At 43.7% G+C, this 18,303-nt stretch overlaps 1 protein-coding gene across 1 annotated transcript in view; it reads left to right on the top strand.

Moving 5' to 3' along the window:
- Nucleotides 1–654: 654 nt before the first annotated feature.
- Nucleotides 655–18,303, top strand: part of ARHGAP20 (Rho GTPase activating protein 20) — a 63,712-nt gene continuing 46,063 nt past the window's right edge. The window contains 2 exon segments of the mRNA XM_064645281.1: nt 655–804; nt 11,201–11,286. Coding sequence (XP_064501351.1) covers nt 703–804; nt 11,201–11,286 — 188 coding nt within the window. The 5' untranslated portion in view covers nt 655–702.

Raw genomic sequence — 18,303 nt, 5'->3', positions numbered from 1 at the left:
CTGGCAGTGATACTCCACAACCTCCTCCTCTTAGGATCAGTACGGTCAGGATGCTTTCTCTCCTTCTCCAGCTCAGATTTATTTATAGCCTACTTGTACCCATTTGTTCTTGAGCCAGCGCCGTCCATTAGTGTAATTAGTGGTTCCTCCTTGTTGTTCATGGCTTTCTGGAGCACGACGGCATCCCCTGTGCTGCCACGGGACACCCACACGCACACCCGCACCAACCCGCTGCCTGCCCTCAGGTGGGGACCCTCCCGCGGGAGGGCTCTGGGGAGAGCGATGTCTCGTGGTGAACTGCGGGGAGGGGACGATAGCTTTGGGACAGTGCAACACCCTCCCTACCCCGGGACCCTTCAACAGCTCCCCAGTGCCCTGACCCTGCACCACCCCATTCCCGGGATGCCCTCGCGCCTCCCGCCTCAGTAGCGAGCGCGCGCGGGCGCGGCACCAGCGCGCGCCCACCACCCCAGCGCCGTCTGCTCGCGCCCCCCCAGCCCACCGGTCGCGCATGCGTATTATGTCCCCCGCCCGCCGCCTCCAGGCCCCGCCTTGTGCAGAGCGGGGCCCGAGACGGGGGGCGTGGCCTTCGAGGGCGTGTCCCAGGGGGCGTGTCCCACTAGCGGGGGCGTGTCCCGCCGCGGCGCGCCCTGTCCATGGTGCGGGTGTCCCCGCGGCGGGAGCGCGGCGGCGCGGGGCTGCATGGACGTGATGTCCCCGCAACAGGAGCACCTCGGCCCGGGCCGCTCGTCCTCGGTGAGCGGCGAGGGCAGGGGCTTCGCTGCCGCCGCCGACAGCAAGAAGGTGAGGCCGTCCCTGGAGACCACACGGGAAAGAGCTGCCCGGCCCTCGCCACGGCCCGCGAGCCCCCCGCGGGGGGCACCGCGGGGCAGCGCGGCCCCATCGGGCGCTCCATCGCCGCACCATCGCCCCCGGGTCCTGCACGCCGCCGGCGGGACCGGGACTGCCGGGGGAGCAGCCGGGGAAGCGGGGGCTGTCGGCGGGAAGGGCTTGTGCACGGGTGCCCCGGGGAACTGGAGGTGCGGCGCTGCCCAGTGGGGCTCGCGGGCTCTCCCGGGTCGATAACCTCCAGGACCTCAGCGGGGTTGCTGCATGCATATCCCGGCGGCAAGGGGAGGCTGGTGCCTGGATGTCCGCGGTAGGTGAGGAGCGCCGCTTCACAGCTGTCCCGGGGAGCTCGGGAAGGGTTTGCTGGATGGTGTTCGGTGGAGCCAGGGGGCTTTGCTGCATGAATTTCCCGGTGATCGGGCGCGGGGGATGTTGCTGCATGGATATGCTGGGACGACAAGAGTGCTTGCTGCATGGATGTCCTGGGGAAACCTAAAGGGAGCTTTGCTGTGTGGATGTCTGGAGGTTTTGCTGGGGAAAGGTTTGCCGAATGGTTATCCAGGGGATCTAAGAGGTATCTGCTGCGTGTGTGCCTGGGGAGAGCGAGGGGAGGGTTTGCTAGAGATGAGGATGTTTGCTGGCTGCTCTCACACGTGCTTTGTGCAAGAGACATATAGGAGGCTTCCTGAAGAAGTGCCTTGCGCTAAATATATCACAATTGATGGCAGAAGAGCTTCATCCCATCTTCAAAACTGCTTGTAAAATCTGTTTGATGTCTCAAATCGCTTTTCAGCATCTGACACGATCGAGTGCAGAATGCTCCCTTCTGTGTACAGCCAAGCGCTTGTTTCTGCCTTATACTTAAATGAAATGAGCAAGCTGTAATAACCACATTCTTCTCACTGTATAAAACATGAATTCTTTTTTCTCCTTGGTTTAGCAAGTGCTGTAGTGTTTTTCTATCCAAAGAAGAGCTGGTGCTTTCCTGCCTTACCAATTTTGCCTCACAATGGTATTTAAATCTATGCACTGCCTTGTCTTTAGAGGTGCACTTCAGAGGACTGCCAAATAGGCTGGCAGGGTTAGAATGACTGGCCAGGCTACGGTGTCCTTTACTAAATCTGTCCACCTGGTGAATTTAGGATGCATGGTATTAGAGGCTGAGATTGTGTTCAATCCTGTGGCTAAGCAGTCATTGGGACTTTGCTGGCACAGTGGTGCAGAAAGGAATCCTGATCCCTCTCCTGCTGATGTGTCTCTTAGGGCTGGGAAGTGATGCTCTATTTCCATGGGTTGTGTCCATGTGTGCTGTGTCCCACCAAGCCACATAGCTCTACAGCCTGACTGCAGCCCTGGGGACCTCTTCTTATGACAGCTGCTGCCAGTGGTGAGATGGTTGCCTGGAGAGAGTTTGGCCAAGACTTCTACTACACTGCAGTTAATACCTGATTGGTTTCTGAAGTGGGTGTGTGTTACACCTACACAGAGTGGTGGAGTACCTTGTGCTGCCCAGCTGGGCAAAATGATGCAGTAGATACTCACCCTCTCCGAGTACTGTGGTCTAATTTGAGATGGCTAAATGTGTGGCTTTGATTTTTATCAACCATTTCTTTCGTTTTTTCTGAAGACAGAGTACCATGTACCTTCCAACCTGGCAGAGCCCTGATGCCAGGCACCCACCTGAAATGAGAAGTTATGTTCAAGTACTGTGAAGATGAACACTTTTTTCTTACAAGTTCTACTTCATAATTCAGCATTCTGAGGACAAATATTAATGGTAGCACTTGTGTTTCCCATTCCTGCTCCAAAGAGCCCACAGTCAAAGGAATGCAGACCTTGTTTTTGCCAGCGCTGACAAGAGAGCGGGGATATTACTTTTTACGGATCTTGGCAGCCCTTTTGGAATTCCTCAGCTTGGAGGCACATGCAACAGGGGTACAGATGGAGATCCTCCTGTGGAGAAGCAGCTTGAGACCCTGGCTGGGCCATGCAGCATATGGCAGCTTTGCACATCATGCACAACCGACACAGGCAGCCACCAACATCCAGCCAACTGCTCAGCTGCTTGTCCACGGCTGTGGTGCTCCCTTGAGACTACTAGCACACCACCTCTTTGTGCCTCTCTGTGGAAGAAGATTCCTACCTTTATGCATTTACAGCAGTGGGCTATTCCTAATTTTGCCTGAAGCTTGATCTCAGTGACAGTTCAAATATTTCTTTTACTACTTGGGTCCCATGGACTCTATATATCCCTCTGTTTTGTCTTCCACTCAGTGCCAAAGCATCAAGTTTTTTTTACAATACAGAAAGTCTTTCTTGCTACCAGGGAGCTTACATTGTTTGTATTGGTTGCATACAGTTAAATGGAAGAATGTGATGGCAAGAAATCAGTTTTGATACTTGTGACACAGCAATTTGTTTGCAAATATGTATTTAATATCAATTATTTTACTTTCTGGCAAAAAATATCTCCAAATATGTGACACTAAGCGACCACTGAACCTTTCTGTCTTTTTATTCTCCTGACTATACCTTTCTCAAATTAGCTGAGATTTGCTACATTGTTCTGTGGTTTTTGAACTCCTACTTCATCTGCTGCCTGGCTGTCAAAATGAAGCTGAAAGATCACATGCTTGATCACACCATAGAACCAGAAGAGAGACAGAAAATATCTAGGGTTTTTTTCATGTATTTTGTATGACTATTTAAACTAATTTCGTGGAACCATTTCTTTTCCTTTTCTTGGCATCTGAAATGGTTTGCACTGCTAACCTACCTCACAGGCAGTGGGAGGTTCTCTCTATTAAATGCTTACAATGCACTCAAGGCACTCTGCTAAAAGGTGACATTGAAGTGCAGTGTTTTAGTTAATGCTTTTGGAAAATTCTGGACTAGATTCCCTCCTTTACTGGACTTACTGGAGTCGCTGGACTATGTGTGGTTGACCTGCAGAGAAGTTTTGTATTGACTGTTTACCTTACTAACCATCATCATCATCATCATGGCTGGGCTTCGCAAACGAAGATTTGGGAAGGCTCTATCCACATTTGTTACAAGCACGCTGGTGGCTAATGAGGCCAGTACGAGATAGACATGTCCTATTACAAAGGGCACAGCAGAAAGACTCCTTAGGTGGTATATTCTGCAAGACACGATTCTTTCTGTGTTGTCTTTTCTCCTCGAGAGTGATCCTGCATGCGTTCTCAAAGGAAGCAGCAGCGTTATAGATGGTGTGTCTCCAGGCCTTCCAGTTTGAGGCCAGAGTAGACCAGTTATGATGATCAATATGGCCAAGGCTGAGATGTTGTTTCAGGGAGTCCTTGTATCTTTTCTTCGGGGCTCCTCTCTTGCGGCAGCCAGTGGCAAGTTCACCACAGAGCAAGATCTTAGGGAGGCGGTGGTCCTTCATTCCTTCATTCTTGAGACGTGTCCTGCCCAATGCAGCTGTGTTCTCAGCACCTTAGTAACCAATACCAATAAATTGATGCAACTCTGAAGTGGACTGAAGTAACATGAGTAAGAGTGATTATACAGATAGAGCTTATTTCTACAAATTTATCAAAATAAACTATGCAGCAGAGATGTCTTTTATATTGAGGTAACCATGTCAGCAGTAGCAGCTGTGGTCATTTAACCATATTTATAAGTTCCTGGTGTTTCACTTCTCTCTTCTTAGAGGGGCTAGATTCCAACCAACCCTGAATATTTTACACAAAACAGTATCTGGCAACAGAAGGAGTCACTCTTAGGATTTTTGCTGCCTCAAGTAACTGCTTAAAATGTTTTGGGGGTCAGCAATTTTTAATATTTACTCCTACAATGTGTGCAAAAAAATAACCATTTTGCACACTTAGCAAATTAGTATTTATGGTTTGAGACTTGAAATAAGGTATTCCATCACCATAAAAATATGTTTCTTTGTGGTTCTGATCACAAATACAGCAGCAGTTTACTGGCAGGGAAAGGAGAGTTATAGTGTCCCCCAACAGTGTACTAAATGGATAAAATTCAGGCAAATTATTGGCATTGGAAGGGTAATGCTAGTCATACATAATCTTCATCCCTTTACTTGTCTCACTGTGCAAAAAAAGTATGTATTTCCCATTGTATTTGATGATACCTTGATCTCATGTTAGCTGATCTCATGCCCCTATGTGTACATTTTTTAACATAAAGCTTCGTAAGCAGAGATTTCTTCTTCCTGCAATACTCTATCCTGTTTACTATTATCCTGGCTAAGGATCTGGTGGGTTGCTTCCAAAATCACACCTGGTAGTGCTGGAAATCTCAGATGTCCAGGACCACTTCTGACACTCTTTAGTGAAGTGATGAACAATTCCTGTCATCCTGCAGATATATCCTGCAGCAACTTTATCTCTGATAAGGACCAAAAGAGACCTAATTTAATGAAATCATCCACCTAATTGGTCTTTAGGTAACTTACTGTTGTGATGTGCCTCCTGATACTACTTTAATTATGAGCACTCCTTCTCCTGTCTGTCCATGAGAGAAATGAAAATTATGCATAAAACAATGTGTTCTTATTCTTGATTTTCTCAGCCTTGGGGTTTTTTTGTCCCTCATGGTGGCAGTAGGAAAGAGAGGCGCTTGACAGGTCATGTAGGATACTCAAGAACTGCAGATGTCAAATTATTGCCTGTTTACTTAATTTTACTTTAATCTCCTCTCTCTGTTGTCTGTAAACTGCTCCTGAGAAAGCCTTACTGTACAGAAACCGGAGCAGAATTGTGTCCATGTGTTAACCTTCCTGCTTTTTGTCAGTCTTGAAAGGAAACTTTGGGCTTCATCAAAAAATACCATGGAGTCAGTGGTCTGAGCACTATGAATCTGGTGAGCTGACTGTAGGACCCACAAGCAAAATATTCAATGCTTCCCTCATCTACATTTTTACTGGTCTTCGACATCTCCATCTTGTGATGTAGATGGATGAGATCTTTTGAAGACATCCATATCAGTGCTTCCAAAGATGTGCAACCTTTGGGAAGTAGTTGCAGAACATATCTTGCTCTTAGTTTCTTTTATCCATTTTTCTTTCTGCTCTGAGATGGCCTTCCATCTTCATCTTTGCTTTGCTCTCTAGCAGCTGCTGTTCCACAACGATGTGCTTTTGCTTCCACTGTGTTGATAGCTCTTTCCTCTTGTGACCCTGCAAATTTTTCCTCAATCATCCATCCAAAAATGGCTTTCTTTTTAGGAAAGTCCTTGTATAGTAAAACTATTCTGCCAGCATAAACAAAGGCACATAGTTTTGTCACCTGCTCTGCCTTTATGGTAAATGGTCTCTCTGTGGGACCTACATCTCAGCTGCCTGAGCCAGCAGTTCAAATGCAGTCATCTTCTCACCCTGATTATGAGGGCCTGAGAATGTTATAGGTCAGTATAGGTCTATTTGCTTTACCAAACTATAAGACATTCTTATTATTTTTGGTACTTTTAGACAACCCTACTCTGTGAGTCTAACAAATACTGGATTATAGCATGTAGGAAAAAATTATATATTACCTCTCATAAGTGGCCCCGTGATACAGGGGAAAGAGTGATGCCCAGTTGTCCTGGAATACATGCTGAGGGTTGTTTTGATTTTTTGATTGAGGCTGTTAGCTGAACTTTGCCTCACAGTTTTTAGTAAGGATTTGTGTTCTGTGCTTTGGTTCATGTCTAGCTAAACCAGAAATGCATGCCACAGATATGGTTGGTTGCTCAGACAACAGGACCAGAGTTTGCATGGATGAAATTGCTCAGTTATTAACTCAGATACTTTTTTTAAAGAGTAGGCTTTGTTAAAATCAGACTTCCTTTCATTAGAAAAATAAATCAGTGAAAGGGAGAGCTTAGCCATTTGAGCCTCAGCTCAAGGCATTGGCACATCTGAGGGTTGTCCCTGTCAACCAGTTAAATGACACAGGAGATGTCCCAGCCTTGACCCACTTCTGGAGTGAGCCTGTAAGTCAGGGGCCTGAAATCCTTTAGTGTCTGACGAGGCTTTAACAAGGTTATCTGCACGTTGCTGAGGAGGCATTTCTGCAATGTTTACCTGTCAGTCAGGAACTAAATAATTTTTTCAACTATTTTGTATGAGTCTCTTAAATAGATATCAGGTAACATCATTTTCTCATCGTAAGCTCAAAACAATACAAGAGGACAATTGTTCCCTGTGTTACTGAGCTCACAGATTTGCTCGTTCCCTGTCCTTTGCTCAGGCAGCTAGAATAGGATTGAGATGGTTAACTCAATTTTCTTGGTCACCTTAGTTTTCTTTTACAGTCAGTGAAGGAAAAGTTCTCAGATAAGATGAACTGTGCCCTAAATGTGTCTTTTTCTCTCTCTTGTCTCAAGAAGGAGCACAGGGCAAATAGCTCAGGTGTGTGAGTCAGAGGCTGAGTGAGAGGAATCCTCCTGCACATGTCTGACCATTGCGTGGGTCAGGCATCTAAACCTGCCAGCGTGGGCAGTGTGCTCCTGGGGAACCACAGCACACAATCCCTGCCTTAGCCTGCCTGCTCCTATCTCCTATATGGTTGTGGTAGCTGCTGCAGGGTGTCCGCTTATTGCATAGATTTTATCCTCTAAATACTTGAAAATATTACGTACACTCTATATGTGTTACTTCAGTTATTTGCCCTCACAAAAAAAATAGCAAGTACCAATAATTTTTTTTAATGCGTTCTTTAATTCACGCTCTGCGATTCTCTTTATAAGCGTGATATAGTTAAGTGATACATGTAACGTGCAAGACAGTTCCAGTTCTTTTGATCTCCTCATGAAGATGCTGCTCTATGTTACCATTTTCACAGAATGGATCATAACTTGACAATATATTATTTTATGTAAATTCCATATAGTACCATTATCCACTGCGAGGCAGAATACTGGCAGTCAGTATTTCCTCCATCTGATGACTTGTGAGATACTTATGCAAGTTTTGCTGTAATCCCTAGAGTGTTCTGATTCTTGAGGAGGGATAGCATATTTTCAGTGATGGTTTGCAAGCTTATTGTCCTCAGCATGGTGGGCTGATCTGCTCATCACAGTTTATGAAACAGTGTTTCAGAGTGTAGGTGTGATCAATATCTGGTGTAAATTCATTCTTTTGAAATCTATAGGCCTGTGTCTGTTTATACCAGAAAGTGGCCAAATACTACTGCCAGTCCAACAACAAATAATGCAAAACTTTTTTGTTTCTGTTAAAAAGCAGTCAAGACAACCACCACCAGAAATGCAGAAAATATGAAGTTAAACCTGAATCAGAGGGGAGAGGGCACGAACTCAAGCTTTTGAATGTGAGGAAGACAAAAATAACTCTAGTTTGTCCTGTCTGATACAAGATTATCATCTTTGTGTTTAGCACACTGTAAACATTCATTATAGATACTGATTTTATGATACATTTCACATGGATGTGACTCAGCCAGCAAGTATGAGGATTTCTCTTGGTGTTGACCTTTCTAATATTTACATGAAAAAATGGGAGGTAATGATGTGGAATGTATGTTGAGAAATGCTTCTGTGTCCCATACTTAGATAATTGGTCATTGCATCTCCTTTTGTTTCCAAACATCTGCTCTTACTACAGATGTTCAGGATGTATCTCCTCCACATTGCCATCCTTGCATGTAAAGGCAGTGAAATTGAGGAGAGCAGGCATCTTGGTTCAACTTAACCAAAAATGAATTTATCCTCTTCCTTCTCAAAGTAAATGAATTTAAGTTGTCGTGATGGTCACTTATTTTCTCTTCCCAAACTCTGTACATAGCAAAATGAAAACAAATCACCCCTTTCTGTCTGTAGTCAATGTCTCTGTGTAATGTTTTTATATGCATACAGCTGACCTGACTCACTTCAGTTTTGCAGTGATCCTTTTATGTTTTGAGGCGCTTTTTTTTTTCTCCTAAGATTTGCTTAATAGCTGTACTAAGATTTTGTTCAGAGAGGCTGTGGAATCTCATCCTTGGAGGTAATACAGACCTGGACTAGCGGTGGCTCAGAGCAACCTGCTCAAATGGGTCTTGCTCTCAGCAAGTTCAGAGAGGCTGGATCACAGACTGCCTGGAATGTCTTCCAACAGATTTATCTCTACCAGTTATTTGAGCTCTTATTAAATGTGCTGTAGTTCTAGACTTCACCTTTGTCTTCAGACATTTAAGTCAAGACTAGAATCTCACTGCCACAGGCACTATTCAGCACTGCTAACCCAAGCATGAAAAGAATTGCCATAATTGCCATAGATTTTAAAATGCTGCTTTCTTTTCAGACCTGAGAAGTCAGAGGAATTAAGATCTCTTTGAAAGTATACAAATTTTCACTGCATTTGCAGGACCTGAGATGTTCCAGTTTTTATCCCCCCAAAAGCCACCTGCCCAATAATGAGTAAATTACAATACATTTCCCACTGAGAGTCGATGCTTTATATAAACTCCTAAAATCTGCTGGTTGTGTGAAATATGTGGCTGATCTTCTGTAGGATGTTAGACTGCATTGTTAAACAGGTTTCTTTTTGCCTTCATATTTGCAGCTATGCTACTTTTAAAACTGCTAACAGCTTTTCAGATTTGCTAGCAGTAAGACAAACTGATTTCGTTCACTAGAAAAAGTTAGCATATTTATTTGTTTGTTTATTTCAAATCTATCAAAAATGGGCATCTCTTTTGTTAGTAATCTGCTGTTACCCAGTTATAGTCTGATCTGAGACAGCTAACTATTCCCAGACTTAATTTATCAGTCTTGAGAAGGTTAATTTTTGATCAAATAGGGAGAAGGGGATAATTTTTAAAGGTGAATTGAAATTACGTGGTTGAATTTATAACAATTGCTGCACAATAGCTATAACTGAGTATCTGACAAAACAAAGAAGCGTGCTTTACATAAATAAAGGGAGAACCAAAAAAAAATGACACAATAACAGATGCATTGCAGTGAATAAAAGAAATGTCCTTGTCAAAAGCAAGTAAAATAGTACTGTAGAGTTCAATTTCTCCAAGGGGAGCACGCTGTGCACCTGCCCAAACAAAATGTGTGCCACATCCAGCACATACATTGGCAGAAGAATCAGTTGTTCTGACTGTTCTGACATATTTTTCCTGATAGTCAGTGGTTATTTTTAGGATGAAGGAAGAAAGTCATGCTTTGCGATTAGCTGAGAACAGAGACTTCATGACTGTTAAAGGTTCACCTGGTTTGTGGGTGGTGGCCAGGGTAGTGTAAGGGATCACTGCAGCATCGGATACTGCCCTGTTGGCATCTCAGGAGGAGTTTGACCCCAGTTCTTTTGTTCACCAGTTTATTCTGAAAAGTATTTAAGCTAAATAAGGTAACAATCACCCTTCTGGTGGAGGGTCAGTGAGAGGAGAGGTCAGGCACCTCGGCAGCAGGCTGCACAACCCGTTGAAGAGAGCAGTTCCAGGGTCAGGGCCAGGACTACTCGATCCTGCTTCTGGCTGCAGGAGGGAGAGTGAATATGATGTGGTGAATACATTTGTGTTCAGGGAAATTTGTGGTTTTGTCTCCTGTGGGTGCTTTTGAAATTTTTTACCTCTGGGGAAAGCAGTATTGTTTGTTTTCTCAGTATTTTTATTGTAGTGTTCAACTTCACTGAATGGAAATCCATGCTCCCTTGTTAGCTACTGATATTTGCATCTCTTCCTTGTGCTTTATCTTTCTTTTTCATGCTGTGTTCTCTGTCTTTGAGTGTCTCCTTTTTCTCAGTCTCTTCCTAGTTCTGTGCTAACAACTGTCCTGCCTCCCACTATCCTATTTTTCCCATACATAATCAGGAATGAAAAAACTGTCAGGATTGGCTACTGATAGGCAAGATATAATGTTCCAGCTAGATTAGCAGAGAAGGAAAATGCACTCATCTCTGAAGATTTGGAAAAGAAAAAGGTAGCCCAATATAGCACGTAAAGTTAGGTGCATAGATTCCAAACCTTAATTTATGGTATATGTCAGATCTGACACAGAAATGTATGAAGCACTTGAAATTTAAGCCACTCTCTGGAAAACTGATAAATTTAAAGTACGATAAATTATTAAGGGACAAAAAGTGGTTGAGGACCATCTTTAGGTGTTTATTTCATGTGTGCAGTGTACCACAGGTATCTGTGTATAGACACTAATAATCAGCTTTTCTTTATCACCGGCTTTCTGGTCATGCTCCTGTTTTTCTCAAAGGTGATATTTTACAACCATTTTCCCCCTCGAGGGTTTCTGATGGCAGTAACTCAGCCTTTTTCCCATAGTCTGAAATGGAAGTCTGGCTGCAACCATTCTGTATGCATGCAATTACTGTTCCAAATCTCACCTGTGGTTTCATTTTGTTTCTCTTTCCAATCAGAAAATGAAGAGTTTGGCCCAGAGACGCCAGTCTGCACCATCTTTGATCTTTGTCAAAGCACTTAGCAGATCTAGATCGGCCTCAAGGTGAGTCAGTGAGTTTTGCTTGCTGTACTGTTTTGTACTTTCTCAGCCTCATTCTCGAAACTTGAAATGTTTTTGAGTTATTGTCCACGCCAGGCTGTTGAACACAATTCATGCTGCTTGGTAGCTGCACAACTATAAAGCCTGCTGAAAGATGTGACAGAACTCTCATGGGTTTCCCCAGTGCTGCCACACTAAGCTGTTTGTACCCAAGTGGGTGGGCAAAGCTGCTCTGCAATTTGCAACTGGGCACGTGACATTTGGGCTGTTCAGTTGTAAATAGTTTGTGACTGGCTGTGAGCTAAGTTTCTGCTGTCATTGCCTGCTGAATGGTACAGGCTCTCCAGGGATCTGGAAGCACCTGCTGACTCAGGACAATGCTGTGGACCAGGATCTGGTGATCAAGCCTTCTCCTGTCCAGTATTAGCACTTGTGGGGCTGAGTATGTGGGTGTTAAGCATTCAGCATTTTTTGTCCTTGTCCTCTGCCAGAATCAGCCATTCCTCCTCCCTCCGCCAATGTAAAGCTGCCATAGAAATGGGAATTTCTATGGAGCTAGTCCCCTGTCCAGGCCCAGCCCTGACCTGCCATTTGAACCACTCTCCATGCGTAACTTTTGTCTCCCTGCACTACAGTTCATTAGACTTTAAACTTACAAAATGTAAGTGTTTATCGAGAAGTGAACCATCTGGCAGGCTGTTAATGCTTCCAGCTGTGTATTGCTCTTTATGAAGAAATGTTATTGAGGGAAATTAGAGTATGGCTTTGTAAGGAATATTTTTTCCTACTCTGTGGCGTGTTAAGTAGTCAGTATATAAGAAGTCAGAGCTTTGGAAAGTTGTTTGTGTTTGATCTAACTAGTACCTGCTTTGATATCACGTAGAACTCCACAGTATTTCAGAAACCTGTGAAAGTACTCTGTGAAAAAAAATGAGAATTGCAAAATAGGAGAGGCAAATTTCATTTGCCTGCTGGGGTTCAGACATTAACATTTTTCTTTAGTTCTGCTTTTTAATTTGTTTTATTGCCTGCTCCATAAGTATCAGAAATTGGAGATAGCTGGAGAGGCACCGAGTGTGATACACACTCAGTATGTGTGTTTTCACCTAAGAATTTTACGCTTTCTGAAGCATAAATATGTCTTGCTTGTATAGCCCAGATCAGAATTATTTCTGGTTTGTGAAAGGACTTTTTTTTAAGGCCAGTTGGCAGAAACTTTGTGGTGAAGAGGACTGTTGCCTTGTTCTCCAGTAAGAGCAATGCTTTGCCTACCTGACCAACCCTGCTGCTTTAATAACTGATGGATGCTGCCTCAATCATGTCTGTGGCATGCAACAATTTAGCTGCTCCTGTTGGTTTGAACTGAAGTCTGTGGCCTTTGTGAGAGGTATTGGGTGAAGTCTGAGGACCCTGAAGTCAGAGCAGGTGGTTTTGTAGCTTCAGAGTCTTTGAGCTAGAGGGTGACGCTTTGGATGGTGTTTATTATTGTTCACAGGAGCAGCAATTCTCACCTGTGCCTGACTTCCCTGTTTGGCTGTACAAAGCACATGCCTCTTCATCACTGAACTGATGGATGAGTTTGATCTTTCCACTCAGTTTGTTGTGTAAATGCTTAACTCTTGTGAAGTGCTTTCTCTGAAGGAGAGCTGAAGAGCAACAAAATGACTTCTCATGTTTTCTAATCTCCTCCAAATGTTTTACCTCAGACCTGTCTCAGCTCTTAGTTCTCCTTCTTGTAGACACAGCCAGTCTGCAAAATCCATTATTCTTCTCTGGCAGTGAACCTTAATACTGGGACTCCATAACACTTACTTGTTAATGGTTGATTAATGACTTGTAGATAATAAAGCTCCTATCTGAAGTTAACAAACATCTGTGAGGGATTTATTTGAATGCTCTCACCTCAGCAGCTGGCTCACCTCAATATTTGTTGAAATTAATAAACAAGTGCAAAGTTTAAAAGGGCAGGAAATACTTAGAAGCCAAGTCGGTTTGTATTTTTATACCACTTTATATGTCAGGTGTCCCTGGCTTATATACAGAGCATTTTCATAAAATGCATTGGCATCTGCTTTGGACAGACTTACTTTGGGGCATTTTAAAGTTTATTAATGCTATTTATTCAAAGAAACCATTATGACATCTGAAGATGTCTATTTAGCATTCAGAGGATTAAGGATTTTTAGTGGTGATGTTGTTGTAGCTGTCATAAGGATGTGACCAAGGCAAGATGATGTAGCTGGAAATAGCAGAGGCTTGTTTTGTGCCATTGTCCTCTTATCAAGTCCTGAAAGAGAAGTAGATCTGAAAATCTTGTGTGCTTAAAAGCTTGTCTTTGTTTTCTCCAGCTATAGCGTTTGGTTTAATGAAAGTTCAGCCTTCCTTACAAATCTTACCTTAGCACATCAGCCATATAAAGATAGATACAAGATATTTGGCCTTCAGAAGAATTATGGAATGGCTGTGTGGCACATTGATGCACGGATGTCCAATCATGCTGTAATCCCTGCCTCACTTGACTTGTACCTGCAGGCAGCAGAGGAACATAGTAAATAGTACAACTATTATAGTGGAATTTGGGCCCTTACACCCAAGAGGTGAAAATATGGAGACTATTCCATTGCTTCCTGTTCTTGCTTCTCTTCCTTTTTTTCTGCACAGCTTCTTTTTCATCACAAAATTGTGATGAATAGGCATGTAAGGACTGTTCCACATCATCGGATGTCCTCTTTGGAAGCACTTTGAGCAAAGTTATTGTAGAAATACACTGGAAAAGTAAGCTTTTGGTATTTTTCTCAGATACAGGAAAAGTTAATTTGATTGTTTACTCCATTAATGTGTATGAAATCAGCAAAGGATTTGGGTTAGTTATATTTGGCCCTGGACCTGTTCTGCAGTTGTAATTTTCCTCTTAGTTTTTCTTGGTGTCCTTTAATGAAACCTGCACAACTTAATGATATAGTTCAGTGCAACACAAATGACAGGCTTGAAACAGAAATGTCTGAGGCCTGGATTTAAAACATCATCAACATCTCAAAGTAGTTAATATAGAATAATAAAGATTTGTTTCAAGTCAGATTTTCAGCCTTTGTTCTGCTGTCCCTCAAAACAATTTTCACTTGTGACAAAACCCAAGTTTTTGGTCTGTGTAGTCAGACTTCTGCTTCCATCTCAGATATTTCACTGGGACAGCCAAACTATGTGCTGCAGTCACTGGCAGCTTCCTCTATTCTATTGCACACCTGACCAGATCATTGAAAGTGATATTTTTACGTGCTGAAATTCATTAATATAATTTCACAATTTCTGAGTCTGCACGACCATTTAGAGATCTGTGTCTCTACACAGTAAAGGTGTTAAAATACTAAAAATGAAACAACTCTTCTTTTACACCATGAAGCATATTTATGATGTTATTTTGGTGTAAGCTGGAAGCAGAGGCTGTTCAGAAAAACCCTGAAGTGTATTTTTTAAAAGGTTTTCTGAACAAATTTCTAAAGAACCCCAAAAGGAAGGTCCTAAAATGTCATCCCTACCCAATTTTATTATGTGGCTTTTATGGTTGAAAAAGTGGAAGGTAAAAACTGAGGATTTCACAAGTTTCCAAGGTGTTTTCTCCCCTTTGCTACGTAGAAGTAGTGTTATGGCATTCACAGAGAGGCTGCTCTTCCTTCTCCCAGTGCACAGTAAGTGATTCTGGCATGTTATCTTCCAGGGGTCCTGTGCCAAAGGCTAAATATCCTAGATAACGAAGATCATATGTGTAATCTAGTAATACATTCCACTTGGCGCTAGTCAAATACAGAGTGTTCCCAGAGTCTTGGACATTGTGTTTTCAGGGTTTTAGTCAGAAGACATGTGGATGATCCAAGCTATGTGACTAGAAGAAGACAAAAATAGAGACTTTTAATAAATGTAAATTGCCAGAGGGCTTTTTTATAGGGAAGATGAGAATTTGGTGTTTCAGGCAAAACTGATTGCAGGGAGGAAGGGAATAAAAGCTCACTGCAAGCAACTAGCTTGTTAAGTAGATATTTCGGTTGCAATAATTTTGCTCATTCTTCAGTCACGTCCATGATAGCGAATAATTTTGCCTCACAGTGTGATTTCCTGAGGTGTGTTTGTTTGGCGAAGCTCAGCACCGGTGCACTATGGCACGGAGGGGTGGAGAAGGAGCACCTGCCCCTGCGCCTCACGCCGCAGCCGTTTTTACCGGCTGATACGGGACGAGGCCTTCATGAGGAAGAGGCTCCCCGCCCTGCTCCCTTGTCTGTCAATGCTGAGGTGGGTGTTGCTCTCACACAGCCCCACAGGCACCATGACAGAGCTTGTCAGAGTGAGATCAGAATCAGCGTGAATGGCACCCCCTGGGCTGAGGCCGCCCCTCTGCCAGGGTCACCACCTGTCAGGCAGAAGAGCGGCACGTTTGGCCAGGGCCGCCACAGCCGGGCTAGTCGATGGTGCCACTGCTGGTGGCTCACAGGGCATGGCTTAGGGTCACCCTGCTGCAGGGCACAGCCCTGGCATGGTGTGAGACAGGTGACACCTCGTGGCTGATTTTGGGGGGCTCTGAGGGGCAAAGGCTGTCATGCTGTGTGTGTGTGCCAGTTTCCATGTGTGTCAATCTCTGTATTGGCCTCATAAGTCACCAACGTGCCTGTAACAAATGTGGATAGAGCCTTCCCAAATCTTCGTTCGCGAAGCCCAGCCGTGACCGACTGACTGACTGACTGACAGTCTCTGTGTGTGCCGTACAGGTGTGGGGGTTTGCCTCCAGAGCAGCCAGCAGCAGGAAGGCGTGGGCTCAGAACCAAGAGCGGGAGTTAGCATGGACAGGTACTATCCCAGCCTGCTCCCATTTCAAATGCTGATGCCACAGTTTGGGTGGGAGGGGGTTCCCTTGAAGCTGCAGAAGAGCGAGGAGGGGAGAAGCCAATGGGGCAAACGTTCACTTTACGCTGGTGCCTTCGGCAACAGAGGCAGATTCCCACTGTTTGGGGCAGTCAAGGCCATGCTCTGCCTTGGGGCTATTCCGTGGTGTGGACCACATCTGCCACACCAAGGATTGTGAGAGGGTGACTGGGATAGCAAGGGATGGGCAGGTAATGCTGGGCACTCACCCACACAACTGAAACGGCATCTCTAAAGCCTCCTCCTGTGCCCCCAGCCACCCAAAAGGTGTGGTCACAAGGGATGAGGCAGAGGCATGCCATGGAAGGAAGTCCTTGCAAGACAAGTCTTCCTGAAGCCACAGGGCTTGAGGTTTTTTGGGAAGCACAAGGGCTGTCACTGTTGTCAGAGTGGTCCTCCAAGGTGAAAATCTAAGTGGCAGCACCTCCAGCCCTGTGTCCTCCACCCCTCGTCTTACAGTATTTTGTCGGAGAGACTCAATACAGTCAAAAATACAGAAGAGCTGTTTTATGAATCAAAGTAAGAAAAAGGACAAAATCCCACAAAATAGTTTCCCAATGTGAGGGATTGAATACAGTCACCACTTATTTTATCTTGATTTATGATACTTTTTCCACAAAGCTCCAGCTAGTCATCAGTAAGGAGGGGAAATCCTGTTCCTAAAGACTCAGTCAACAAAGCAAATGAAAAGCTCTTTGCTTCTGGGTCCAATTTTTAGATTTAATTCACCCTTGAAACAGTTGATCAGAATTTTTAATAAATTTTTTTCATTTCATGAAAGGTTTTGATGTTTTAACATTTTATGCTTAGTCAGAATAAGCAGAAATCTCTTCATGAGAAATTTCCTGGATTTCTCCCCTCAGTATGTCATAAGGTAAGGATATATGAATTTGTAGAAAAATAGTGTTGGAGGGTTTCTTAATTGTTATTTTGTATCAAATTCCTATTCCTTTTTAATGGAATTGCACATAATTAAAAAAATTTGTGATGATATTGTACAAGTTGTCATTTTTATAGTATTTCTAATTCATGCTTGATTTAATCTAATTATGACACTGGAGTATTATTTCCTTAAACCATGTGCTTGAACACAAAACTTGTTTTTACCTAATAGTAGCTGGGATAAAATTTTATTGACTACTAACAAGGAACAAAATGAACTTTCTGAGGCCTCAAATGGCCTTTTAACTTAGAGTTTGGCATTCCTGTCCCTCTGCTGCGTTTTTTCTGTTTTGTTTTGAGTGTGTGTATGTGTACATATGTTGGTTTTTGACAAAACCCCTCAGTTCTTCATTTATGACGTAGAAACTGGCTTATAGTGATCTGGAGGTTGAAATGAACTGCAACTCCTAGAGATATGTTGCTTTTTTTATTAAATGGAAAGGACTAGAGGTAACCAGAAGGAAGCCTTGGAAGCAAGGTATTGAAGTTTAAATAAGGGATTAATTTTTCAATCAGTGACTAATAATTTAACACTAGTGCTTTAAACTGATTCCCTTTGGATAGAGTTTGTGACAGTTTTACGATCAAGACAGTGAGAGGCACTGCTCATCATGATGAGTGCAGGGCTGTGCTTGTCCAGATGTCTCAGTGTCCACATGTGCTTTTGGCTGCAGACTGTTTTAAGGACTTTCTGGATTAGGCCTTGAGGTCTGGCAGAATGCAGCTGTTGTCCAACCATTGTGTATCCCTGATTTTAGACAACAAAATCTCTGCCAAATGACAGTCTGGCCAAGCAGTTTGGGCAGCAGCATACCTGAGGAAATCACAGACCAACTCCTTCAGACTGCTCTGTGATCATTTATCTTGTGTAAACAAGCAGAAAGGCTCTAATGATGTGAAGGCTGATATGCAGCCTCTGGTGCTCTCACCTCTGACAAGGGTCAGCATTAAATAGACATTGAACACTCTCCCCAGGCTGATACATATTGCTTCTCTTGGTCCAGCTGCTTCCTCGTGTACAAAGCTGCTGGTGAGGCATTGTAATCATATCATGGGAATAACAGTCTGTCTTTAGATCTCTTTTGTGCCAATGTCTTAAGTGTTTGAGTACCAGGGGCTAGATCCAATAAAGGATAATAAGCCTCAAGGGCAAGACATGGTAATAAT

The sequence above is a fragment of the Pseudopipra pipra genome, chromosome 2 (genome assembly GCF_036250125.1).
Source record: "Pseudopipra pipra isolate bDixPip1 chromosome 2, bDixPip1.hap1, whole genome shotgun sequence".
In the NCBI taxonomy this organism is placed as follows: Eukaryota; Metazoa; Chordata; class Aves; order Passeriformes; family Pipridae; genus Pseudopipra; species Pseudopipra pipra.
This window is presented reverse-complemented; position numbering and strand designations above follow the sequence as displayed.